Source organism: Stenella coeruleoalba (genome assembly GCF_951394435.1).
Source record: "Stenella coeruleoalba genome assembly, chromosome: 20".
Lineage (NCBI taxonomy): Eukaryota > Metazoa > Chordata > Mammalia > Artiodactyla > Delphinidae > Stenella > Stenella coeruleoalba.
This window is the reverse complement of record NC_137166.1, coordinates 52,287,534-52,315,412: the sequence shown is the minus strand read 5'-3', so window position 1 is coordinate 52,315,412 and position 27,879 is coordinate 52,287,534. Positions and strand designations below refer to the sequence as shown.

Below are 27,879 nucleotides of genomic sequence, written 5' to 3'. Positions count from 1 at the left end.
CTTCGAGGTGCGGGTGATATGGGGCGTCACCTGCAGAAATTCCCCTGAGCTGGGCACTTTGGCACCGCGCTCATTTGCCGGTGTCTGTGCTACGTAAGCTTCTGTACAAAGTTTACTTAGGAAAAGGGAGTGGCGGAAGGTGGAGGGGGGAGCCCTTCTGGGAGACCCATGCCAAAAATGCGTAACCCGAATCTAATCACGAGGAAACACACGCACGTTGACAAAACAACTGGTCTGTAATCTCCCCAAGTGTCAAGGTCACGAACGATAAAGACTCAGGACCGGTTCCAGATGGATGGAGAGTAAAGTGTGACGACTAGATGCAACGTGTGTGATCCTGGACTGGGGAAGTGTGTGTGTGTGTGTGTGTGTGTGTGTGTGTGTGTGTGTGTGTGTGTGTGTGTGTATGTGTGTGTTTGTTTAACTTAAAAAAATTTTTTTTGCTATAAAGGACATTATTGGGACAGTTGGCATAAGGTCTGTGGATTAGATAACAGTACTAACAGTGCCAATGTTAATTTCCTAATGATGATACTGTACTGTGTTTGTGTCAGAGAATGTTCTTAGGAAATAAGCACAGACAGATTCGGGGGGGGGGGTGGTGGGCGGTAAGATGAGTAATGCCCCCTCTCCGCAAAATGTCCACGGTCTGAATCCTGTGAATGTTACCTTGCAGGGAAAAATAGACTTTACCGATGTGATGAAATTCAGGATCTTAAAACGGGAGATTAATCTTGCATTATCCAGGTGGGTCCGAAACGTAATCATAAGCGTTCTTATAAGAGGGAGGCAGAGGGGGAAGGCCACATGAGCAGAGGTTAGAGTGATGCATTTTGGTTTTTTTTTCAATTTTTTTGGCCGCGCCGCGTACCTTTCGGGATCTTAGTTCCCCAACCAGGGATCGCACCCAGGCCCTGGCATGAAAGCGCAGAGTCCTAACCACTGGACCACCAGGGGAGTCCCTAGAGTGATGCATTTTGAAGACGCAGAAAAGGGCCATGAGCTAAGGCATACGGGTGGCCTCTGAAAGCTGAAAAAGGCAAGAAAACGAATTCTTCCCAGAGCCTCCAGAAGGGACCTGCTCTGCTGACACCTTGACTTTAACCAGTAAGACTGATTTTTGACTTCTGACCTCCAGAACCGTGAGGGAATAAATGTGTGTTGTTATAAGCCACTAGGTTTGTGGTCATTTGTGACAGTGGTCATCGGAAATATGAAGGGTGACGGGAACCCTGGGCTACACCCCTACTCTCGAACAGCTCAGAACAAGTAATTAGAAAGACAGACAAGGATAAAGCAGATGTGGCAAGATGGTAATGTTTGAGGACTCTGGGAGAAGGTATGCGGCAATTCTGTGTACTCTAAAACTTTTCTGTAAATCTGAAATTATTCAAAATAAAGAGGTTAGGGGGCTTCCCTGGTGGTCCAGTGGTTGAGACTCGCGCTCCCAATGCAGGGGGCGCAGGTTCGATCCCTGGTCAGGGAACTAGATCCCACATGCTGCAACTAAAGGTTTGCATGCCGCAACTAAAGACTCCCCATGCCACAACTAAAAGATCCTGCATGCCACAACTAAAAGGATCTCACATGCTGCAACAAAGATCCCGCGTGCCGCAACTAAGACCCAGCACAGCCAAATAAGTATTTTTTTTTTAAAAAAAGAGGTTAAAAAAATCCCTGAAAACAGAAGGGGGGGGTGTTGGTCACTGGCCTGACAGCTTCAAGAAGCCTTACTCTGAAGGACACACAAGAAACAGCTAACCAAAAAAATAAATAAATAAATAAAAGAAACAGCTAACAGAGGTGGCCTCCTGGGAGCCCGGGACACTGGAATGATCATAGACTTTTAGTTCTTTTTGAATTTCATACCCCTTGAAATGTAGTCAAAAAAAAGATCACTGCTGAGAAAAGACTCAGTTTCTGGAATTAGACAGTGAAATTGCAGTGATGAGTCACACCACCTTGTGAATATGTTACAAATACTGAACTGTATACTGACAATGGCGAATTTTACGGTCCATGAATTCTAGTCCCCCAGGGAAAAAAGGTTTTGGTATAGTTTTCGGGGCACGCTGGGGTGTGCAACAAGTCTGAATTTTTCCTTTCGATCTCCATCAGGATCGTAACTCCTTGTGGAAAGTATCTGTTCCTTATTCACCTTCTAACTGTATCCTCTGTATACAGTAAGCACTCCATAAATGTGTTCACGAATGAACTTCAGCTTGCCACTTTGGGGGGAAGAATGCCTTCCACAGTCCCCACTACTTTTGGGATTCAATCTTATCCCTTATCAAGGTCTTCGGCACCCTGTCCCCAATCCTCCCACCTGCTCCAGCCTCGGGTCCCCTCAGTTACTCCAACCAGCCAGGCCAACCTCTTTAATCCCCGCCAACACCTGACACTCTCTCTTGCCCCCAGGCTTTTGCCCTGGGAGTTCCCTCCCCATAGAGGTGGTCCAGAACCACCTACACCTGCTTAATTCCTGCCTGACCATCGGGGCTCAGCCAAGCGCCGCCTCCTCCAGGGGCTGCCCCGCCCCTTCCGAGACCCCACCCCCACCCCCCGACCCACAGTCACTACTCCATGCACCTTCCAGCCACCACTCTTCCAGGGGATCAACTTTAATCCACTTGTGTGATTTGATGCTCTCAGGGTCTCAGCGCTCCAGGGGGCAGGGGCTTGCTCTGTCTTGGTCACAGTTCATTTCTCCCAGCGTCTGCAGGGGTCTGGCCCGCAGACTCCATCATGTGTTGAATGAATCGATATACGAATGAACAAATGGCCAAGAGTTAACTAGTGGGGGGTACATTACTGAGGCGTGACCTGGGGCAAGCCAGTGGCCTCCTGGGCCTAGGTTTCCCCTGCTGGGCAGTGGGAGGGGCTGGGCGGGGGGGTCAGGGGGCTGGGGTGTCGGGAACAGCCCAGGGTCCCAGAAACACTGGGAGGTTTTGCGGCAGGGCAGCGAGGTACCTCCCAAAAGATAAATAAATGAGCACATCTCCTGATAGACTCACAAAGGCATCATCACCCCTAACAGACTGGATGATTATTCATCCTTAACATCAGCTCAGACCTGACCCAGACTCGAGTTCCCCCGGTGGCCTTTAAAATGGCCTTTTACGGTTGGCTTCGGAACCTGCGTGGGTTCCAAGCACCCGGCGAACCTGACGCCTGAGGGGTTGGCAGTCAGCTCTGGCTGGTGACTTCAACCCAGCCGGCAGTAAGCAAGCCCCAACCTGCACGGGCGGAGGCGCGGGGCTGGCGAGGCTACGACGGCCTCACGTGACAGGAGCTCACCTCCCTGCGTGCTAGGCTGCCTGTTCCACCTCCCTGGTGGCATTTACGGCGCCAACGTGGATGGGAAGTGAGGAGGGGCGTGGAGGTCCTGCTTCCACTGGCCCCGAACGCTCTCTGCCCTGGGCTTCCCGTGGGCGACCCAGAGGCTCCCACCTGCCTCTCTGGAAACGGATCACGGGCTGGCTTTGGAGTCAGACCCGGGTTCCACCACCACCTCATCAAAGGCAGTGAGTCCTATAGGGCAGACACCCCACCTCCCTGGACCTCTGTGTCCTTCTTTCTTTTTGGCCATGCCATGAGGCTTGTGGGAGCTTAGTTTCCCGACCAGGGATCGAACCCAGGGCCATCCCTAACCTACGAGTCCTAACCACTGGACCGCCAGGGAACTCCCCATCTCTGTCTCCTCTTTCTTCCAAAGGAGAGTCTAGAAAAAAGGTGACCGGCTGGCTCCACTCCTTGGAAGTGAGACACAAAATCACACTGTTATGAGACCCCATCCACGTGCCACACCAGCAAAAGCAAAAAAGCTGACAACAGTGGTTGCTGACAACCACGTCGGGGGAACAGGGGCTCCAGACACAGGGTGAGAGAAACTGGAAACTAGCGCCACCTTCTGGACGGCGGCGAGGTCGATTCAGTACAATTTAAAAAAAACAGAGTGGGGTTGGGGGAAGGGAAAGGGGCTGGGGGTTAGAGCTGAAAGCCAAGAAGTCATGAGCCCGTTAACTGCTGGATCTGGTGCCAGGTTCCTGGGGGAGGGGTGGGGGGTTCACGACCCTCTGCTCTCTACTTGCATACCTGTTTGAAAGGTTCCGTAAGAAAAAGGTAAAAAGCAAAATTATTCAGCAGTAAAAAGGAAGGAAGCACGGATACATACGACCACATGGATGAAACTTCCAACCATCATGCCGAGGGAAGAAAGCCAGCCACAGAGGATGATATATTGTATGATTCCATCTACATGAAAGGTCCCGGATAAGCAAATCCATAGACACAGGAAGCAGATCTGTGGTTGCCAGGGGCTGGCATTGGAAAACCAGCAGACGACCGCAAAGGGGAACCAGTTATCTTCTTGGGTCACTGAAAATGTTCTAAAATTGATTGTGCACAGCTCTGAAGGTACTAAAAGCCACTGGCTTGTATTTGGCCACGCCACAGGGCCTGCGGGATCTTAGTTCCCCAACCAGGGATCGAACCTGGGCCCTTGGCAGTGAAAGTGCGGAGTCCTAACCCCTGGACCGCCAGGGAATTCCCTGACATATAATTTGAATAGGTAAATGTTTTGGTATGTGAATGATATCTCAATAAGGCTGTTAGAGTTCCGTGAAAGCTGGATAAAACCAAAAACCGCACCTCTCCTTGGACTCAGTATTTTGTGGCTTAAGAACTGATCCTGCAGTTCTGTTCGCCCACGAGCACAAAGATCTACTTATAAGGATATTCCTGGCACTTTTTGATTCCAACAGCAATAGGAGGCAGTCACCCGAAGGGTGTGTCTGCAAGGGACAGACGGGTTACAAGAATCACAGTTCATCTAAACAGTGAAACCTTCTGCAACCACAAAAAAACCTGAAATTCACCTATACCTACAAAACCAGAATGACTGCCAAACACGCTGTTTGGTGGGAAAAGTAGGAGACAAAGCCCACGCTAGCACGGGGGGCGATGAGCTGAGCGTTCTACCCCAGTGCTGCCCAGGACCCAGGCCAGGGTGCGGGGCCTGATATGCCAGGTGTTTTCATTGTTACTTGGTGCCTCTGAGCGGGTACTGGGAGGAAGGTCAGGGAGATGGGGCCCATCTGGATCAACCACTGTGCAGGAACTTTTAAATCAGGAGAGAAATACAGTAACATTTTTTTTGGGGGGGGGTGGGCGGGCAGCATGCAGGATCTCAGTTCTCCCACCAGGGATTGAACCCATGCCCCCTGCAGTGGAAGCGCAGAGTCTTAGCCACTGGACCACCAGGGAAGTCCCAGAAATTCGGTAACATTTTGATCAACATTACAGAAGAACATCAGCCCTGGGGCTGGAGAATAATGTGTGTCTTTTCTTACATGCCTGAAATATTTCTGGCAGGAGATGCAGGAAACTTAACAGTGGAAAACTGGGCTCAGAGGGGCCCAGGGCGACTCGGTTTTCACACGATGACCTTTGATCATATTCAGATTATGTCACTACATGCCGACGGTGCTGCAAAATTTTTGTTTTGGGACTGGAAAGATTGGAGCTGCTACCCGCGCCCACCACACGGCAGGAGGGTTACTTGAGGTGACCTGCGTCAGGAGGGCAGGCGGTACCTGAGGGGCTCAGGCCCCCACTGTGGCCTCCATCTGAATTTGTTTGTCAGTTGCCCAGGGAGGAGCAGGGCAGTTACGCAACCCGTGGTTGGGAAATCTAGCAGGGAGGCCTGGGACCCTGTGTCAATATGCCTGAGGACGCTGGCCTGTATGCTGCCTGGGTGGACAGCCAACCTGGCACTGGGTCTCCAGCCCTCCCCATTGGCCCTGGAGCCCACAGTGGCTCCCGAGGCCTTCCGCAGCCCCAGAGACCAGAGGAGAATGAGACCCAGCCCCGGACCCGCTCAGAACTGGAAATCAAGGTCTCCACGGGACTGGTGGAAGGAATCACAATTCATCCAGACAATGAAATGCCAGGTAGCCGGAAAAAAGACTGAGATTTCCCCCTCTGTGTGCGCGTAATGGGTTGAATCGTGTCCCCCTACTCCCTCCAAAAATACATTAAAATCCTAATGCCTGGGACCTCTCAGAATGTGACCTGACTTGGGTATGGGGTCGTTGCAGCTGTAATTATTTAAGTTAAGATGAGATCACACGGGAGTGCGGTGGCCCCTAATCCAAAATGGCGGGCGTCCCATAAAAGGGGAGATTTGCATACAGATGCTTGGGCAGGGAGGCGGGCGCACCGCATGAAGCTGAAGGCGGAGGTCAGGTGACGTTTCTAACAAGGAAACCACCAGAAGTTAGGGGAGGGGAAGGCAACAGATTCTCCCAGGACCGACCAACCCCACCAACACCTCGATCTAGGACTTCTGGCCTCCAGACCTGGGACATGATCAATTTCACTTGTTTACGGCACTCGGTTTATGGTGCTTTGTGATGGCAGCCCTGGCAAACGAATACAGTACTGCAACGGAACTACTGTCAAAATGTACTGTTTGGTGAGAAAGGTGGGGGGCAAAGCAGCAGAACACGGATAATGAGCTGAGTATTTCACCCCAGTGCCCCCGAGCCCAGACCAACCAAGGAAGACCCTGGGCCAGGAGCAGGGTCTTCCCTGCACCCTCGCTTCAGCCTCCTCCTGCCCTCCAGTCCATCCTCCACACGGCCCAGAGCTGCTCCTCCACGGCTCCCAGCCCTCCCATGGCTCCCCAGTGCCCTCAGGACAAATCCCAGCCCCTCAGGCTGGCATTTGAGACCCCACCTGCCTCTGTGGCTCCATCTCCCCACTCCCCTGGGTCACCCACTAATTGAATCCATTCGAGAAGTTTCAATTCCTCAAACATGCCACACCTTTCCTGCCTCAGGGCTTTTGCACACGCTGTTTCCCCCTGCCTAGACCACTCTTCCCAGATAGCACCAATGCTCACACCTTCGGCTCTCCAGGCCTTTGCGCAAACATCACCATCTTAGTGTGTCCTTCCCGATCCCCTACTTAAAGCTTCCTCCTTCCTCCGTTCCCTGTTTTAGTTTTCAAACCAAGCAATGAATGGCCAGGTGTCCACCCCCATCCTTCATGGGGGGCTCTGGGCTCATGGCTCACTCACAGGTGATTTCCTCGTGGGTGAATCCCAGGACCCGCAGGGACTCCAGTGTCTCCTGGAAGAGCTCACGCTCCTGGCCCGGAGAGGATGATGGCCCGTTGGTCAGGAAGCGGTAGTGGGAGAACGGCTCCAGGAGGAGGTCGGCTGTAGGAATAACGGGGGGAGGCCAAGGTCAAGAATGAGCTGTAGAGTCAGACTCAAGTCCCGGCTTCCTCAATAGCCACCCCAGGAAGAGCATCACTTCCCCACTAGGAACCTCGGTCTCCTCCTCTGTCAAACGAGTGGGGATCCATTCATTCTTCAAGGGTTTGGTGGGAAGGGCCAGGCGTGAAGTGGGTACTTAGCACATATTAGACCTTTCCTCTTCCCTCCTTCCATAATGATCCTCAAGTCGCAGAGTTGCCCAGAGAAGGCAGGAGCCGCCCACTGGCAGAAGCAACAGGGCTGCGGGTGCCTGAGTTAGCAGAAGCCATGGGACAGGAGGGGTCGATGGCACAGGGTTCGGAAGCCACCGTAAGCAGGAGGCTGGGTGCGGAGGGGCCAGGAGGCGGCCCAAGCTACGGGGTGGAAGAAGCCAGAATGACAGGGAGCCACAGGGCAGCGGGGCCACTGTAGACGAGACAGCCTTGGGGCGTTTCCACAGCCAGAGGGCTGGAGGAGCGCAGAGCAGGAGACAGAAGGAGTCTCAGGCAGGAGCCATGAGGCAGCAGGAGCCTACAAGCCACGCAAACCACGATCTTCGGGAACCACGAGATGGCAAAGCTGGAGTTGTTACAGCACCCGCTGGAGTAAGCAGAGCCCCGGAGTTTCAGGAGAGAAGTGAGTGTGGGCAGGAGACACGTGGCCACGTAGCTGGCATGAGCAAGACCCGGGAGACAGCGGGAACCAGAGGGCAGCAGAGTCTGGGGGTGGCAGGAGTCGAGAGGCGGCAGAAACCAGGGGCGGTGGGATCCGGGAGGCGAGAGAATCCACCACCCAGCAGGAGCCTGACACAAAGCAGGTGCTTGACAAAGGTTAGTGCCTCCCATGTCCTCCGCCCCAGGGGGTCCACACGCGGCTACCACCCAGACCCCGGGGAGGGGTGGGGAGCCACTGGACACTAACCCTTGAGCTGCTCCCCGGCGCCTCCCAGCAGCTGGTAGAAGATGTGGAAGCTGCATTCGTCCTTGGCCTGGCGGATGGCCCTCGACTTCTCCAGCAGGTCTGGGCGGGGGGTGAGTTAAGGTGCTCCATGGAGGGGAACCCCCTGCTATCCCGTGGAACAGTGGAGTCACTCATAGCCCCGGCCGGCGACCTGGTCGCTAACTGGACCAGTGGCTTTGGACATGTGTCACTTAAGCCTCAAGCCTTAGTTTCCTCGTCTGTGCAAGGGGCCCGATAATAACACCCGGCCATGAGTCTATGAGGTGCTGTCGGGGTAAATGAGTTACTATGTGTCAAACACTGGAGCTGTGCCTGGTTTTTCGTTACCAAGGATAAGAATACCTCCTGCTGTCATGACCCTCTCAGCCTCAGTTTCCCCGTATGACTACTGGGGCTCTCAGCTTCTCCCTCTGGGAAAGCCACATGGCACGTTTACACACTGAAAATTGGTGAGACGCCTTAAAGGAAAATAAAACATCTGATAATTGGTGTAGCCGTCTGTGTCCTTCACTCATGGACCTCCGAGCATATATTTTGCACAACTGTCATAATGCAGGACCTGCCTTGGGGAGCCTCGCCCAAGATGAACTGCAAACCATTGACCCAAAACCCTGGGGCGCTAACCTGCTCGGGTGAGACAGGGAGGACCCACGGGAGGAGGTCCCACAGGGCAAGGTGGGGTGAAGGGAGCATGCACGACCTGTGAGACCCTGGGTGATGACAGCCCCGAGCCTCGTTTTCCTCGTCTGTGAAATGGGATAACAGCATCTGCCTCACAGGGTTACAGAGACGAGGAACTGAGTTAACATATGGAGAGTTCTCAAGACACTGCTAGGCACGCAGTAAACCCTCAAGAAATGCTGGACATGCTGATGCTGGTGTGACGGGTCAGGCCAAGCCCGGGATCCATCTGTTTGACCCCGGGGGTGGCACCTGCCCCGCGAACACCAACGACCACAGGCTGGTCATTGGCCCCGAGGCAGAGACAGCCAGGAAGGAGAGCCGTACCTGGTGGGGGCAGCCCCAACTGGATGGGGAGTGTAGATGGGAGAAAGTTAGCGTTTGGAAGCAGGCAGAGAAGACTCCGGGGTCCGTGGAGGCCTGGGATGGCAGGATGGATGGGGCAGGGAGAGCCGCGAGCTCTAAGAAGTTGTGTGAGCAGGAACTGTGATGCAGAGGGGTGACGGGCCGCAGGAACTGTGGGGATCAGAAGCTGGTGGCAGCAGGGGACATGAGGCCTTGAGCCCAAGGAAGAAGTTACCAGGTGGCAGCAGAGTCCATGGGGCCCAGCTGCCTGACAGCGAGATCCCTGTTTCCTTACTCCCTAAGCCCTCTTAGGAAAAACCCTTCACCAACACACTGCTTCTCAACCCTCCCCCACCCCGATTACGGGGGGTGGGGGGAGACAGTGAGCTTAGATACCGAGGGGATGGGGATGTGATTTGTTATGAATATCAATATTAACATTATAAGGACACTGCTAATCTAATCATTCATTCCTAATAATGATAGCTCATTCTTTTTTTTTTTTTTTCCTCCGTGCCACACGGCTTGTGGGCTCTTAGTTCCCCGACCAGGCAGGGACGGAACCCGGGCCCTCGGCAGTGAGAGCGCCGGGTCCTAACCACTGGGCCGCCAGGGAGTTCCCAGAGAGCTCATGCTTGAGTGCTTACGATGTGACAGGGGCCACGCTAAGAACCTGCCTCACTTCAGACCCTTCCAGAGTAGGTTCAACGATCCGTCCCCTTCTACAGAGGGGGAAACTGAAGCCCGGAGAGGTCAAATCACGTGCTCAAGAGCCTCAAAGCGTCAGAGCTGGGATTCGAACGCGGGTGGGTGTGATTTCTTCACTCGTTCTCTTATGTGCTGCACTCCTGGAGCTTCTGGGTTTTATCTTTTAAATTCCTACCGAGCATGTGTGGGAAAGGTCTGACACAGCCGGCCTGAGCCAGCCGGCCTGCAAGGCCCGCCTCTGGCTGGTGTCTGGGAATCTGGATTTCGGGAGGGTTCCCAGCCTTCCTTGGCTGACAGGAGGGGTTCCCTGCACCTAAACTGTTTGTGCAAAACAACATGGTTTCTTCTGAACACCCGCTTTCCTTCAGGGACTCTGGAATTTGGGTACGTGCCAGGGAGAGGGTGCCTATGTGATCAGCCCCCAGTAAAAACCCTGGGCACGGAGTCGCTGATGAGCATGCCTGGTAGAAAACATTTCACACGTGTTGGCACACCTGGGAATTAAGCATGTCCCGTGTGACTCCATGGGGCAAGGCCTCTGCCCCCCCACCCATTCAGCCCCACACGCCTTCCCCTTTTGCTGCCTGCGCTCGCGACCTTTATGGTTAAGTCAGAGCCGACCCTCCGCCCCATAGCGAGGCTGGGCTGGCCTTCTCCTAAAAGCTCCGGGAGGCCCTGCCCTCCTCCCTTCATGTGGAGATGCTGCCTCTGCCCCTTCCTGAGGTTCTAGGATCCTTCCCCTTGTGCAGAGGGGGAAACTGAGGCACAGTTTCTGAGCTGCAGGGAGCCAGGTTTCCCGGCGAGTGTGGACGCCTGTTTTCCGTAAGCGGTGAGATCCCAAGAGCCACCCTCCTTGGCTGCCACCCCTCGTCCCCCCACCAGGCACCCCTCCGGGCGGTGAGAGGATACAAGTCTCGATGTTGGCGCCCACGATGTACCCGGCAACGTCGAAGTTGATGCGGATGAATTTGCCCTGCGAGGGAAGCGGGTGGAGGGACTTAGCCAAGGATCCCGTGGGCCTAGAGAGCACCGCCAACCCGCACTCACCCCTCCCAGAGCCAGGGCTGCCTCTTGCTTTCTCCCTCCACTGAACCCCACTCCAATCGTGAGGTTCCAGTTCGGGGGGCAGTTCCTAGGGGAATTCAAGGTCCAGGCCCCTTTGACTTCTTTCTTTGGGACCCAGGTCCCCAGCTCCTTCATCCCTCAGACCTAGGAGCCACGGCCCCCAGGCCCCTCCTCCTTCAACAGACCCATACATCCTGCCTCCCCTCCCCCATCCTCCTAAACTCCCAGCTCCTGTTTCACTGACTCAGGCCCAGGCACCGGCCTCCCCCAGCACTCACAAATCGGGAGGAGTTGTCATTCTTCACTGTCTTGGCGTTGCCAAAGGCCTCCAGGATGGGGTTAGCCTGAAGAAGCTGCCGCTCCAGCTCACCCTGCAGGGGCGCGGGGGAGGACCCGTCAGTGGGGGGAGGGGGGTTGGCCCAGCTGTAAGGGGGGTGGGTCTGGGTCACAGCTGGCTGAGTGTCTGTGCGGGGTGGGGGGGGGCTTTGTATGTCCGGGTGTGTGCCCTCTTTCCCGCATCTGGGTCTTGCCCTTCAGTCTACTGGGAAGGGAACGAGGAAACATCTGAGGAAACATCTCCAGGATACATTGTTAGTGGAAACAAAACAAAACAAAAAGCACGCTGCAGGAAAATGCCTACAGTGTGATCCCATTAATAAAAAATAAACTGAGGGAAAAGCACACCACAAAACAGGACTCCTATTTCTATGAGGATAGACACGTCAGTAAACATTTAGAGAAAGGCCTGCAAGGATACACACCAAACTGTCAACAGCATAAGACACTCCAAGGAGGGAGGACTGAGAGAAGGATTTCACTTTATCTGATTGTTGTTGTTGTTACAGTGAATATGTACTCATGTATCACTTGCAGAATTAAAGAAACATCTACACCATCCGTGTAAAGTGCTTCAAACTGTTTGGGAGCTTGGTAGTTTCCTCCTCCAGTCAGGTTGATCCATGGGTAGGGATTTTTTATTGATTTATTTTTTTAAGATAGGAACCTTTTTTTAAAATTGAAGTATAGTTGACTTATAATATTGTGTTAGTTTCAGGTACACAGCAGGATGATATGGTTATACATATATATGTATATACCTATATTCTTCTTTTTCCGATTCTTATCCATTATAGTTCATTACAAGATATTAAATATAGTTCCCTGTTCTATACAGTAAATCCTTGTTGTTTATCGATTTTATACCTGGTAATGTGCATCTCTTCATCCTCTACTCCCAGTTTATCCCTCCCCCCACCCCCATGGGTAGGGATCTTATTCTGAACTTCCCTACAGCCACCTCAGTGGCAGAGCCAGGAACATAGTAGGTGCTCAGTCAACAGCAATCCCCTTCCCCTCTTTCCTAGCCAGGCTCTCAAAGACACCAACTATTTCTTCAAATGCCCTGTGAGCCCTCAGACACTAGCCTGAGCTGGGTGTACACATCAAGCCTACCGTAACTATCAGTGTGGGTCTGTGGGTTGTGTGAACTCGTGGTGTCTGTGGGCTCTGTCTACACATATTTAGCAGATCAACAATAAATGGCAGTTTGGGCCTCTGGGTTGGTTCGCATTGGGATCTGTGGCCAGTCTGCACAGACACAGTAGGGCTAGCAGAAACGGCTGTGTGGTTGGGGTCTGCACATGTGCGGCAGGACCACACTAATGGCAGCATGGGCCCTAGGTGTGTGCGCGCAGTAGGGCTGCCACAAGCAACAGTGGGGCGAGGGGGGCCTGTGGGCGCACAGCAGGGCTGTGTGAAATGACAGCGTGGGGCTGGGCGTGCACAGCAGGACTGTCGTAAGTGGCAATGTGGCTTCCTGGCAGGGGTGCCCACCGGTGTCCGAGGAGGCCCTGTCTGCCAGGAAGACTGTGGTTTGGGGTGACCCAGGTGGTATGAGGGGTGACAGGACTCGAGGCGATTCCCCACTACTCACATAAGACACGGTGTTGGTGGAGGCCTGAGGAAGTCACAGGACACGAGACACGGACCGGGACACGGAGCAGGACACAGCACATGGAACGTGGACAGACACACAGGTGAACTGGTGGTCTCAGGTGGTGGGTGGGGTGAGGCGGAGAGACAAGGGGCTGGGGAAACTGGCCATGTGGAGTGGGGTGGCATCGGGGGGGAGGGTTACCCACAGCACCTGGGGTTTGACTCCAGGCTGGTCCTTCCTGGGTGTGCGGCCTCGGACAGCCAAGTCACCCCAGCCGTGACTCTTCCCGTCTTTAACGCAGGAAGACCACACCCACCTCACTGGCGTGTTACAGTAATAGAAGCAAAGGGACTGGCACCATATAAATGCTCACTTACAGAGCAAACCTGGGCATTGCCGGAACCTAAACAGGCCTGACACACAGTGGATGCTCTGGAATGTAAGCACCTACTGTGTGCCAGGTGCTGTTCCAAGGGCCAGTGAGGCCAAGGACTGGCCTTCACATTTTTGTGTGTATCCTGCCTCTGCTCCCAGCACTATATCAGGCACACAGTAGGGACGCAGGGGGCATGGGCAGCCAGGAGAAGGCCCACAACTGTGTCCCTCCATGAGGGAGGCAGGGAGTTAGTTATGGGGGGAAGCAGAACTTGAGATGGAGGGGGCCTTGCTGGTGGCAGGGTCCAGAGTATGTCCCAAGGCAGGTCACTTACCGGGACACCCGGCTCCTTCCTGCCCTTTGGCGATGATGCCACGTGGGCGAGGTACTGGATGACTTTCTTGGTGTTTTCTGTCTTCCCAGCCCCAGACTCCCCGCTAAGGGGGGGGCACAAAGGGAAACAGAAAGGGTCAGCAATGTTCCGAGGTAAGCCCCGCCCATTCCAAGCAGAGCCACTCCCAGCCGGGACCCCGCTTCCTCCAGGAAGTCCTTCAGGATTACTCACGTGCAGAGAATGGACTGATCCTCACGATCTGTAGGGGACAGAGGGGGACGTGTCACCTGGGAGGATTTCTCCAGCGAGACACTGGCCACCCTCTTTTCAAAATCCTTCCGAAGGGCTAAGGAAAAGCTTGGATTTTGACATGTGACCCTCCTGGATTCTAATACCTAACCCTAACTCAACCTCTCATTTGCTGTGTGACCCTGGGAAAGCAGCTACCTGTCTCTGAGCCTGTGTCCTCACCTGTAAAATGGAGACAACAAACTCCAACTGAACAGAATGTGATTCATTCAACAAACTTCAATTTGAGTCCCTACCGTGTGCTGCCTTGCGCTGAGTGTGTGAAATTCAAAGACATGAGAGTGAGATCCTGGACCCCAGGCTCAGCCTCTAATGGACAACAGGCCACAGAATCATAGTTATGGTGACTGGTGGCCCATTGGTGGGTCATCTGCCCAACTTGAGGGCAGAGAGCACAGCTCAGTCCCCACCATCTCCTCCTGCGCTCGCCCTGGGCTTGACACAACCCTTCAACAAATGCACACTGCCCACCTACTAAGTGTCAGACACCGAGGGCAGTGGGAATTTGCAAGGTCCCTGCCCTCATGGAGCATCCGCTTGAGTGGGGGATAAAAGCACATAAACTAGGGGAGTTCTCTGGTGGCCTAGTGATTAGGACTCTGGGCTTTCACTGCCGTGGCCTGGGTTCAATCCCTGGTCTGGGAACTGAGATCCCCACAAACCATGCAGCACAGCAAAACAAACAAACAAACAAAACAACAACAACCCCCGCCCCCGCCATAAACTAAAAATGAAGGTTTGACAGTTGGCAATGTCTGGAGACATTCTTGGTTGTCACAACCTGGGAGGGCTGTCCTACAAGTTTCAGTGGTAAAGCCCAGGGACGCTGCTTAATATCCTATGATGCACAGGACGACCCCCCACTCCAAAGAATCATCCAGCCCCAATGTCAACAGAGCCAGGGTTGAGAAGCCCTGGTCTAGAGTCATAAGAAGTGACTGAGGGGAGGGGTCGAGGGCCACAAGGCGTCTCAGAAGAGGTGCTGTTTCAGCTCAGCCCTAAAGGTCGAGGAAGCAGGGAAAGAGCATTCCAGGCAGAGGGCACAACCAGTGCAAAGGCCCTGTGGTGGGACCAAGCTGGAGATGTTTGAGAGACAGCAAGGAGGCCGGTGAGGCTGGGGGAGGGGGCAGAGCTGGAGATGATGCAGATGGGTTTGGAGACCACGATTAAAGGGTCTGGATGGTTTTTAAGGAGGGCAGGAGGTCTCTGGGTGGTTTTAAGCCAGAGAGAGGGCTGCATTCAATAGGGCCTCAGAGTTAGCAGCCTGGTTTGGGAGCCTATGGACATGGGTTCAAGGCCCAGCCACCTCCCCGCCTTGCTGTGTGAACTTGCGTCAGTCTCTGAGGTCTTCTATGCCTTACTTTCCCCATCTGAAAAATGGGGCAGAGTGGTTAGGACTTGGTGCTTTCACTGCAGGGGCCCGGGTTTGATCCCTGGTCGGGGAACTAAGATCCCGCGAGCTGCACCGCGTGGCCAGAAAAAAAAAAAGAATCTCGGAGATGAAACATGGGGCTCAAAAGAGCCCCTACCTCACAGGGCCATAGTCAGAACTCAGAGAGAATCTTCAATTTTTTTTTAATATACCAGCTAGTATATAATACAGTTTTGTGGCCTGTTTTGTATCCAGGGCTGAACCTGGGATCCAGAACCTTGCTCTCATGTCTTTGAATTTCACATGCTCAGCACAAGGAAGAACAACATGGTAGGGGCTCAAATTGAAGTTTCTTGAATGAATTACATTTTGTTCAGTTGGAGTTTATTGTCTCCATTTTACAGGTCGAGGAAACTGAAGCTTAGGGGGAATTCCCTGGTGGTCCAGTGGTTAGGACTCGGCACTTTCACTGCTGGGGCCCACGTTCAATCCCTGGTCGGGGAGCTAAGATCCTGCAAGCCTCATGGTGTGGCCAAAAAAAAGAAAAAAAAAGAAACTGAGGCTCAGAGAGGGACAGCCACTTTCCCAGGGTCACACAGCAAGCAAGAGGCTGAGTCGGGGTCAGGTATCAGAATCCAGGAGGGTCACATGTCAAAACTCAACAGTGCCCAGCCCAGGACGAGGACATGATCCACAGTGTGACCTACACGCAAGCTGCAGCTGGGGGCCTTGGGTTCGAATCCTACCTCAGCCACTGACCCACCAGTGGGAGGGTGGGCAGTGACTGTGCTGCTCTATGCCTCAGTTTCCCCATCTGGCAACCAGGGATAGCGAGCACACCTCCTTCATAGGGTGGCTGTGATGTTAAATGTGTTCATCCCTGAAAAGTGTTTGACCCAGAGTAGGCACTCACTCTTATTTTCTTGAACATTTATTCCTGTTATATTAACTAGTATAAAAAATATGTAACAAATTAGATTATATAACCAAATAAAATGTTACCTCTGACTAAATACCAATTTATAATGTGACTATATAAATATGTTTGAGTGCACAATGCAGGTATTTGCAGGTATTTTATATATATATATATATATATATATATATATATATATATATGCGTGTATGCATACATAATGAATATCTAATGAGTTTAGTATGAATACTACATGGGAATTATGGAATTTTGCCTGAACTGATCGACATTGTCATGGGGTGAATGGCAGCCCCTCTGACGAACATCCTTGCACAGTGCTCAGCCTGCCCAGCTGTACACAGCGACCCCATGCTGCCCATCGTCTAAGGGGCAGCCATTCACCCATGACAATGTAGATCATGTCAACAATATAAATGCTGAATGAATGAACAGTCTTAAGAATCACTGTTTCAAGAGGAATTTTTGCAAGAGCTGGCAACAGTGAGGTCCCAAATGAGACTTGTTGAGGGAAGGGGTGAACAGAGAGACAGATAAAAAGGGGCCTGTCTGGTAGGACCCAGAGCCTTGCCCACTCAGCCCTCCGCTGGTGTTACCTCCTGCCCCACAGAGAAGCCTCACAGTGTCTGAAACCCTTGACCTGTCATCTGATCCTGACCCCCAGCCCAGTCCCCACTGAAGGGGCACCTCCAGCAGCCCAAGCCCCACACTCACCCTGGAGCATGCTTCGGTAGGCCCCTTCAGTCACCGCGTACACGTGGGGCGGCACTTCGTGGCGCTTTTTGCCCCGGTACATCTCCACAATCGCCTCCGTATAGATGGGAAGCTGCTTGTACGGGTTGATGACCACACAGAAAAGGCCGGAGTAGGTCTGCAGTGGGCAAGAAGGAGAGGGCCTCAGCTAGCTGCCTGCCTGTGGCCCAGAGGGCGGCACGGGGCTGCCGTGTACAGCTGGGCAGGTTGTGCACTGCACAAGGACATCTGGCAAAGGGGCTGCCATTCACCATGACAATGTAGATTTGAACATTTGTTACAGTTTCAGGCGGATGGTTGAAAAGAAGCTTTCCAAACTGCACAAAGGTGCTGTACAGATGAGGATTCACACACAGAGAGAGAATGTAGGCTCTGTAGCCCTGTCACTGCTTGGACTCGCACATGCGTGAAAGGACCATGTGCAAGTTCATCTGTAGCATCATTTTTAAAACAGCGAAAGACTGGAGACAATCTGGATGCTCGGTCATATAATGGATTCCTATGATGCTTCTGGTGTACTGTATACAGGTAGAGAAATATCTCCAAAACATTATCACGGAAAGGAGACAAGGTAAGAACTGTTTGCACTGAAAGGGGTACAAGAAGAATATTTTTATGAATTTCCTTGAATACACATAGAATATTTCTGGAAGGGTGCTCCCAGTATCTGCAGCAGCTGAAACACAACAAGAGCATGTCTGCAGTTTCTGTTCATAACAGACACACAGGACCTGCTTCCACGACCGTCTTGGTGGTTCCTTCTTATTGGAGGAAATGCTAAACAGGTTCTCAAGGTGAGTGAAAATAAAGATGTGATTTTTTTTTTTTTTTTTTTGCATCCAAGTTCATGGACACCCTGAATTTGTCCACACAGCTGTTGGGCCTGAGTGCAGGACCCTGTAACGGTTTAAGAACTGTTCCAGCTCGGACAGAGCCTCGGGTAGACAAGACGCACTTAGGATGGATAGAGGCAGTTAGACAGCTAGAGGGCTAGCTGATCACCTAGCTAACCCAACCCAGAGAGCTAACGAGCTAAGTTAGCTGGACTAAGCTAGCTAATCCAGCAGAGAGTTAGCTGCTTAGGGGCTTAGCTAGTTAACTATGAAACCACTTAGCTACTTAGCCAGCTAGTTAGCTACTTAGCTAGCTAAATGGCTAGCCGGTTACTTGCTGGTTGGTAGCAGAGCTGCTTTAAGCTCCCAGGTGGCTAGAGCTTCTCAGGCAGCACAAGGGTGTGGCCACTGCAGGCTGCCGGCTCCCAGGTGCCAAGCTCTTAAGGATGGGAGGGCGGGTGGCACAACCGGTTTGCTGGGTGTCTGCCCTCCCTGCCAGCAGCTCCCAGGAGCTCTCGAGGGCAGGGCGGCCGGACCACATTCCCAGGGAGGGTATCTCATGGCTGCTGGCGCCCAGGCCCCCACTCCTGGCTGACAGAGGAGCCTCCCCGACCCGTGCCACTCCCCATCTCAGCCCCCTCCTGCCAACCATACCTTGTGGCCAGGGCGACACCCCAGATGGAACCTGAGCTGGCTGCCAAGGCCAGGGGGCAAAGGGCAGAGGCTGGTGTGCCTAGAGAGGGTCGGGGACACCTGAGTGGCCGGGGCACAGCTGCGGAAAACCTGGCTGGAAGGGTCTGGGGTAGCTGCTCGGGCCCTCGGAGCTCTGAAGGCAGACCCACCGGGTGCAGCTCCCTGCCTCCCCCTCTCCTCAGCCCCGTGGCTCTCCCCGCAGTCTCGGTTTTCTCCCTGAGAAACCCTCCCCACCTCATTACAGAGGCTGTGGGGATTAAGGATGATAATGAATAAAAACCAGCCAACCCAAGGCGGGGCCCCATGAAAGGCACTCCAGCCATGGGTCCCAAGACGCTCACGTTCCCATCCCACCTGAAAGCTAAGAGTTCACTCAGACTCGGATGCCACGTCATCCTGGGTTTCGAGCCCTGTGTGACTTAGCACAAGGGGCTCGCCCTCTCTGAGCCTCAGTTGCCAGTCCCGGTAAAATGGAGCTGTAACCCCCGCCCCCCGCACAGTCTAGAAGGATTCTGAGAGTGGCACGCCACCATGCATCTTCCAGTGCCTCACGGAGCAGAAACATGGCCAGTGTCCAGCAGATGGGTTCCCTTCCTGCCCTGAGCATCCCAGTGAAGGGACCGAGACCTTGAGCCACTCAAGGCCAAACAGCCTATTAGCGACAGAAACTGGGTTTCTAGAACCCTGGACGCCCCCCACTCCCTGCACTGGGAAGCGCTGTCTTCCCCATCACCAGTTGGCCAGTTAGTATTTATTAAGCAGGGCCCAAGAACGCACAAGGTGGAGTCTGAATCGAATCTTCTAGCTGTGTGGCCTGAGCAAGCACCTTAGCTTTTCTGGGTCCCATTTTCTCATCACACAGGGACGGGAACAGCGCTTCCACAGAGGGCTGCTGGGAGCCATCTACAAGTTCCCGTTGCAAGTACAGGGCTCAGCGTGGGCCCTGGAGCCCTGTGCATGCATATTTATTTATTTGTTTGTTTGTGTATTTATCGGCCGCGCGGCATGCGAGGATCTTAGTTCTCCGACCAGGGATCAAAACTGCGCTGCCACTGCAGCCTTAACCACTGGACCTCCAGGGAGCTCCCTGTGTGTGTTTAATATGTTAGCTGTTAGCTACTCCTGAGCTAATGGCTTCTCCTCTCCAAGCCGTGGACAAAGGAAGTGATAACCCCTACCTCACAGCCTTATGTGGAGAGGGGGTCAACAGATCATATTGGAAAGAAGTTTAGAACAGCTCCTGATGGAGAAAGCAGGCCCTCACTAATTGCTAATGATTATTGTTAAGGCCCTATTTGCTTCCTGTCTGGGCTTCTGGAATCTTCTATCTCACTTTCATTTTTCAGGTCCCAATTCTCTGGGTCTTGGGCCATAGCCTTAGCTCAGGCCTTACCATTTTTTCCCCTGAACTTTCCCAATAATCTTCCTAATGCAGTGGATAGGATGTAGGGTCTGGAGTCAGATGGCCTGGGTTCAAATCCCAGTTAAGCTGGCTTATAGCTGGTGGGGCTTTGTCCAAATCCTGGCCCCTCTCTGAGGCTCAGTGTCCCCAGCTGCACAATGGGGATGATAGGAGATACCTTACAAAGTTGCCATGAGGGTTCAGAGTGTTTATTAACAGGAAAAGGGTGGCTCAGTGTTTTGGGTGCCTCTCTGATCCATCCCCTGTCTTTGGTGAGGTCCAGGGGAGTGGCCTGGACAGAGGTCTCTTTCCCAGGACTCACAAAGGTTAGTGAGGAATCATAAGGGCCCAGTACAGCCTGGAGAAGCTGCCACCTCCATCCAGGGCCAGACAGCCCTCAGTTCAAATCCCACCCCTGCCACCAAAAGCTGAGGGTCCCTGAGCCAGCCACTGTCCCTCTCACAACTTCAGTCTCCTCCCCAAACAGGAATCAGATTTCATAAAAAATATTCTAATCTTGTGCTTATGACCCTTAATGGGGTGGATACTGGGGCCAGTTTATTTATCTTTATTTTTTGCTACATCTCACCATTTATTGAAATATTCTTTTATTACTCTCATTAAAGTTTTGTGGTTTTTAAAAAAATATAAAACCAGCACTTTTCCTTTTAGGGTTTTAGCGAGGTATTCTGTAGTTTTTCTTGTGGGGTCAGTTGAAATGAGTAAGGTAGTGAGACCCCAGCACTCTAAGCCAGTGTTTGGAGCATGACTCTGGGGCCAGCTGCCTGGGTTCAAATCCTTCATGTCCATGTGACCTGGGACCCAAGTCACTTAACATTCCTGAAACGTCAGGTGATAAGAACAAGCTCCGCCCCAGAAGTGAGCTGATAACCCACAGGAAGCACTTAGAACAGCACTTGGCTCATCACAAGTGCTTGATAAATATTTGCTAGCCACCCATGATCATTATTTCTCATTATTACTGTCTGCATTCCTTGTCACTCTCTCTAATCCTGTTTGCCCTGTATAACGCTTTGGCTGTCCCTTAGAACCACCCTGGAAGCTTATTAACAGGACCAGTCACACCCTCAGAGAGCCTGATTTAAATGGGGTGAGGCGGGGCTTGAGTGGCGGTATTTAAAAAACATTCCTAACATGATTCTAACGTGAAGGCAGAGTTAAGAACTGCCGCCCTACTCCACCTGTTTGCTTTTAATGGGAGACAGTGAATGCTTAACAGAGACTCGACCATAGTCAACCTCACTATCATCAATCCCGTCTTAATCCTAAGAGGCATCATGGCAAAGTGGTGGGACCTGGAGCCAGACTACCCACGTCTGCCAAGTCCAACTGGGTGACCTTGGTCAAGGCACTTGACCTTTCTGTGCCTCAGTTTCTTTATCTGTAAAATGGGGACAAAATGCTTTATAATTGTGCAAATGTACTGAAACAATATATTTTAGAGTACCTAGCACATGCTTAATAAATGTTAGTTTTTACTGTTATTAAATCTCTCTGGGCCTCGGTTTCCTTTTAGGTATAAAACACTCTACTATTTGTAAGATGAAAGGAAACAAACGCACAGAGCCAGGCATGCAGTTTTCCATACTCGGCGGCTCCCATTAATTATCACTACAGATCCATATCCCTTTCTCAAAAGCTTTGGATGTGTTATATTTGGGGATTCAGACTTTTTTTAACTTAAGGAAAATAATAAGGAGCATCTACCCTATAATATTACAGGACGCCCCCATGGGGTCTGAGGCACTCTTGATATGCAATAGTTTATCATTTGGCAAGTAAGTGCAGGCAGAGTCATTCGACATGGGATAAAGATTATAAACAGGCTCAGGTTGGTTCAGGTTGTGGTGCTGACACCCAGACCCGCACCCCGGGCAACGCCCTCCCGGGGAAGGAGGCCACTCACATAGATGAGGCCGGAGTAGTATCGCTCGCGGAGGTTGTGCAGCACGGAGGCCTCATTGAGGCAGGTCAGCTCAGCCATGTCCTCGGCCTTGCTGAACTTGGGTGGGTTCATGCGCTGGATCTGGTCCCGCGGCAGCCGCAGCCGCCGCCCACTCTCCGCCAGCTCCACCTCGGCTTCCTCTTCGCCCTCGTCCCGCAGGGCCGCCGCCTCGAAGCCGTGCAACTCCGAAGGCACCCACACCAGGCGCCGGGCCGTCCACTCCACCTGCGGGGACATGGCCGAGCCCCCGGGCACACTCCCCACGCCCGGCCCACGGGGCGCGAACAGGAACGGCTGGGCCGCCTCGGGCACTGGGCCAGGCCTGGGGGGTGCCTTCCGCCCGGGCACCGACACGGTCACTGCTGCCATGGTCTGCAGGGAGAGAGCAGAGGGCGAGGTTCAGGGAAGTGGGGGCTCCATCCCCACCCCAGATCCCCCAGGCAGTCGCCACTGCCTTTCTCCACCAGACCTCGATTTACACGTCTGCAAAATGGATCCACAGATCTTCCTTTACTCATTCCACCCATTCACCTCTCTATCCATTCATTCATTAAATTATTCTGTTTGTGTGTGTGTGGCCACACTACGTGGCTTGTTGGATCTTAATTCCCTGACGAAGGATTGAACCCTGGCCACAGCAATGAAAGCTCCAAGTCATAACCACTGGACCCCCAGGGAATCCCTGATTCAATAATTCTTTAATAACAACCTAAATGTTCATCAACAGATGAATGGACAAAGATGTGGTACATATATACAGTGGAATGCTCCTCAGCCATTAAAAAAAGAATGAAATAATGCCATGGGCAGCAACATGGATGGACCTAGAGATTATCATACTAAGTGAAGTAAGTCAGACAAAGACAAATATCATATGATATCACTTCTATGTGGAATCTAAAATATGACACAAACGAACTTATCTACGAAACTGAAACAGATTCGCAGACATAGAGAACAGATTTGTGGTTGCCAAGGGGTGGGGGATGAGGGAGGGAAGGATTGGGAGTTTGGGATTAGCAGATGCCAACTATTATATACAGAATGGATAAACCACAAGGTCCTACTGTATAGCACAGGGACACATATTCAATATCCTGTGATAAACCCTAATGGAAAAGAATATATATATGTATAACTGAGTCACTTTGCTGTACAGCAGAAATTAACACCACATTGTAAACCAACTATACTTCAATAAAATAGATTTTTAAGAATTAATTCTCTAAGAAGCCAAGCTGTGAGCCAGGCACTATTCAAGGCATCAGCCATATAGCCAAAGACCAGCCAGAAAAAGATCCCTGCCTTCCTAAGGTGTTTACATTCTAGCCCTGCTCTGGCTATTTCGGGAGCCATGGCCCTGTGTGGCTACTGGAAAGTTGAAATGGAGAATCCAAACTGAGGTGGGTTCTGAGCATAAGACACACACCCAGTTTCAAAGACAGTACGACAAAAAGCTCATTCGTGTTTTTTACATTGGATGACATATTGCACTGATAATATTTTGGATGTACTGGGTTAAATAAAATACATCATTAACATTCATGTCACTTGTTCCTTTTTACATTTTTATGTTGAAAGTGGCTAGAAATTTTTAAATTACACATTTGGCTTGCATTGTGTTTGTATGAGTTCGCACTGCTCTAATCCCAGGAGATGGATTCAAAGATAACTAAGTAAATTATATAGTATGTTAAATGATGATACATGCCAAGTAGAAAAATGAAGCAGGGAACAGGAGATGTTAGGGGTTGAGGGGAGCTGAAGTTTTAATTGGGGTGGCCAGGGAAAGCCTCTTTGATGTGGCATCAGAATAAAGATCTGAGGGAGATGAAGGAAGCAGGCCATGGGAACGTCAGGAGGAAAAGCATTCCAGGCTGGGAGAATAGCCCCGTGCAAAGGCCCTGGGGCAGGTGTGTGCCTGTATGTCTGTGGCATTGTGAGAGGCCAGTGTGGCTGGTGCCAGGTGATCCAGGCAGAGAGGGTGGTAGGTAAGGTAAGATTAGGGACCAAAGGGGTCAGGTTGTGTTGTGATGAGGACCTTGATCTCATAGATGTGAGCCCTAGAAGGGTGTCAATCTGATTTCTGTAACTCAGGTTCCCTGACCACCTCTGGTGTACCCCAGAACAGACCTGAATCTCATCCCTCGGTTAATGGCTTCCTTCCCTGTGACGTGACTTCCTTCTCTTTATAATGGGGAGACTGGCCCCATTCATTCACTTCTGCATTCACTCAACACTCCCTGAGGCTGTTCAAGTACCAGCCTCTGCCAAGAGTGAGTCTGGAGACCCAGAGGTGAGTCAGACAGGGCCCTGCTTGGAGGAGCTCCTGGTCTGGGGCTGATCTAGTCTCGGACAGTTCTAGGCTCAGACCGTCAGAACCCAAGATGAGCTGTGAGCTGATAGCGGAGGCACTGGGGGAGCCAGCCCGTGCTAGACCCCTCCCCGCCCTTAAAGGGGCTGCAGACCAGTAGTGAGCAGACCACGCCAATTCTACAGCAGTCTAAGCACAGGTCAGGAAAAAAGTCGGCCTCTATTCTCCCCTCAAACGGCCACATCACTGCCTGGCCACCGCCACCCCTGTCACAGGAACCCCCCAGTGTTCTGTCTCTCCCACCTCGGTGCCTCTGCCTCTGCCCTCCACGCCCCCCCACCTCCGAAATATCCCTGCAGAAGTCCCTCCAAACACCCAGCTCCTCTTGGGGCATCCCTAAATCTGGTCCCATCAGGCTCTTGTCTTCCCCTCACCCAGAAACTCAGCTCCAGGCCACATGTCCCTCTTCCCCCCAGACCCTCTCCTCACCACCAGCAGTCCCAGGGCCCCAGCCCACCCCGTGACGTTTGGCCCTGATGCTCTCATTTGGTCCTGATGCTCTCGGGCCTCAAACCCAAGGCCCCTGCACTCCAACAGCAGGCTTCTCCCACCGCTGGATACCATTTCTCCACTTCCCAGGCCCCAAGTTGCCCAGGCTCACCCCAGGCCTCCGGTGCGGCCCTGATCCATTCACAGCCAGCGGCCCTGATCCATTCATAGCCAAGGCCCATCCCTGGGACTTTACCCCCACCCTCACCCCACCCACTTCCTCTCCAGCCTGCGGCCTTTGACCAGGAAGGGTTTGGGAGTTTTTTGCAATCACCCAGCCCTATGCTTCCCCTCCCTAGAGCCACGAATCTGGGCCCCCAGTCCCTCCTCCCTTGGAGTCCAGGCCCCCAGCCCCCTCCTCCTCCAGACTCAGGAGTCTGGGCCCCCAGCAGGCTACTCATCCAGGAGCCAGGAATCGGAACCTACAGCCCCCTCCTCCCTTGGGCCCATGAGTCCGAGCCCCCTCACCTTACTGCAGGCGGGCTAGAGCTGAAGACGCCTGGGACATCCAGATCCTGAGGGCTGATACAGCTCTGATGAGGTGGGCCTGCCCCTTTGGCAGCCCCACCCTCCTTAGCCTGCAGGAACACCTTTGCCAGGGCTCATTTCTGTCACCAGCGCAGGTGAAAGCACCTACCCTGGGAGGGGCAGAGACTGCCGGGCTGGAAAGGCAAAGGAGCCAGGGATCCACCCCTGGGGCAGGGGCTGGGGCCCTTGGCACCTGGCCCTCTGACCTCAGTCTAGTGCTAGGATTCAGGGGTCTGCTCTGCCCCCAGACTCGGAAACCTGGGTCCCCAGACCCAGGAGTCCAGGTCCCCAGCCCCTTCCTCCTTCAAGACCCACAAATTCAGGCTCCCAGACACAGAGTCCTGGCACCAGTGCCTTCCTCCCTCCAGACCCAGGAGCCCAGACTCCCAGAGCAGTCCTTAATCAGACCTGGCATTCCTGACCCCCAGCCCCTCTCCTCAGATCTCGGAATCTCAGCACCCAGCCCCCAGCTCCCTGAGACCCAAGTGCCCGTGTAGCTGTCCCCTCAACCCGCGGATCCTCGGGGCTACCTGGGGGGCGCCGGCTTGGTACAGGAAGCGGGAAGATGGGGAGGAGGCACGGGAACCCAAGTCCTCTTCCGAGCTCTCAGGTGCGGCTACCTCCGCGGTCCAGCGCGGGGCGGGGCCACGTCACGTCACCGGGAGGGAGCCCGGCTCTGATGTCACCCAGCACCTGCCCGGCTTGGGAAGGGGGCGGGTCCTGGAGTTGCAAGGCTCTAGACAGGGGGACGGCGGGAGGCGGGGATAAGCCTGTTGCCAGGTGGGCGGCAGCGGCGGCAGCAGCAGCGCCAGGGGCCCCTCCTTCTTCTGGCGAGCAAAGGTCAAGGACCCGCGTCAGAGGGGGCTGAGGACTCCGGGGGTTCAAATCCCGCTCAAGCTTCCTGGGCATCGGCTTTCCTCTCCGCGAATTGAGGCCAATGAAATGAATAAGCCGATGTGGGAGAAAGTGCCCAGCCCAGCGCTTAAACAAGTAATGCCTCACGACATCATTTAATCTCGCTGAACTTCAGGTTCCCCGACCCTGGAAATGGGACCACACAATCCACAGAAAGCACTAGGAGTAGCAAAGAAGACGACAAAATGTTCTTCTAGGCTCTGCAGCTTCAGTTCATTTCTCTCAGGGGTGAACTGAGGACTAAATAGTGGTAAGCGCACCTACTATGTGCCGGCTGTTTTCCTGCTTTTAGAACAGCTGTCCAAATTCATAGAATGATCTCGAAAAACAGTAAGATAGGGACAGTCAGAATCTCCACTTCTCTGATGGGGAAACTGAGGCATGGAGAGGTGAACGAAGTAAACTGCTCAAGGTCATACGGTCAGTAAAAGGGAGAAATGGGATTCAAGCCCAGACCATTTTCCGTCATTCTAAAGAGGGGATCTGAGAGCAACGTGTCCTCAAAGATGTCAATTTCCTCCTCCCAACTGGTAATTCCCTCAACCTGCTTCCCCATCTATTAGAGACTACAGCCTTCCTTGGGGGACTACTGTGGGATTAAAAAGGTAAAGGAACCCAGCACACAGTTGGTCTCTGAAGTGTTGTTCTCAACCCTGTCCCCCTGCAGTCACCGCCTCTGTCCAGCCTGTTTACCCTCCCTGTAAAATGGGTGCAATATAACCCATCTCGAGTTAATATAATTAAAGGTAATTATTTAGCTATAAAAATAAAAGCACCCAAGTACACCGTAGGGGCTCAAAGATGTCCTTCCCCACCCCTCTGTTCCGCCAGTCATGATGATCCCTGTCTCTGGTCCGCAATTTTTACACGTGAAAATAGAGACACTGTCATCTGGGAGTGGGGGATTGAAGGCAATGACTCAGGTATTAAAGCGTCCAAGGTCCCAAAGCGAGCCTCAGTTTCCCCTTCTGCGGAGTAGGCCTGGGGCTCCGGCGAGGACCCCGAGCCGGCCTCGCACATAGTAGGAGCTCGAGTTGGGGGAGTGTAGGCGCCCCGCCCCACCCCCCTCCCTTCGACCCCCGCTGCCGTCCGGCGGCTCGCCCGAGGTGACTGTCCGCGCCACCGCCCCTCCCCCGCAGCTCGCGCCGGCCTCCGGAGCCCCGACCGGAGCCCCGAAGCTCCAGCCTCCCCGGGCCCAGTCCCACTTCGCCGCCTCAGGCGGGCATTTGGCCCCGGGCACTCACCGGCTTCCAGGGCCGTCCAGAGGCTTCGGCCTTGGGAGAAAGAGAGGCGGGCCAGTCAGGAAAGCCCCGCCCACACAAGCGCAAAAGGGGCCAATAGGCGCCCGCTGCGACAAGCTATGGACCCGCCCACGAGGGACGCTCCCGCCAATCAAGAGGAGCGGCTGGCGGGCGGGGCCAATCAGAAGTTGCCGGAGTGTGCCAGCCGTGGGAAAAGAACGGCGCCGGAGCGTGGAGCTAGGCGACGCGGTCATAGGCGGGAACCAAAGTCTGACAGGCAAGGGGTGAGACCAATGGCGAGACTCGGGGGGCGGCCAGGGGCGGGAAGCCCAAGGGACCCGGGTGAATGGGCCGCTTTGTGCACGAGGCATGAATGAGGGCCTTTGTAAGGGTCGGCGTGGGGG

The 27,879-nt window shown here is 53.3% G+C and overlaps 1 protein-coding gene across 4 annotated transcripts in view; it reads right to left on the bottom strand.

The window, feature by feature from the left end:
• The window catches only part of MYH14 (myosin heavy chain 14), a 91,046-nt gene extending 63,540 nt beyond the window's left edge, over positions 1-27,506 (bottom strand). The window contains exons 1-10 of one of the 4 annotated variants that reach the window (XM_079908547.1): positions 27,479-27,506; positions 21,890-22,300; positions 16,996-17,152; positions 13,898-13,925; positions 13,667-13,769; positions 12,954-12,977; positions 11,299-11,391; positions 10,865-10,928; positions 8,183-8,281; positions 7,082-7,222 (exon numbers count right to left, since the gene is read on the bottom strand). In XM_079908547.1, the coding sequence (XP_079764673.1) occupies positions 7,082-7,222; positions 8,183-8,281; positions 10,865-10,928; positions 11,299-11,391; positions 12,954-12,977; positions 13,667-13,769; positions 13,898-13,925; positions 16,996-17,152; positions 21,890-22,297 (1,117 nt within the window). In that variant the 5' untranslated portion in view covers positions 22,298-22,300; positions 27,479-27,506. Of the gene's footprint in view, positions 1-7,081; positions 7,223-8,182; positions 8,282-10,864; positions 10,929-11,298; positions 11,392-12,953; positions 12,978-13,666; positions 13,770-13,897; positions 13,926-16,995; positions 17,153-21,889; positions 22,301-25,259; positions 25,315-25,849; positions 25,897-27,478 lie in introns of those variants that run through there. The other 3 variants (XM_079908548.1, XM_079908549.1, XM_079908550.1) reach the window with 3 other exon arrangements.
• Positions 27,507-27,879: the final 373 nt, after the last annotated feature.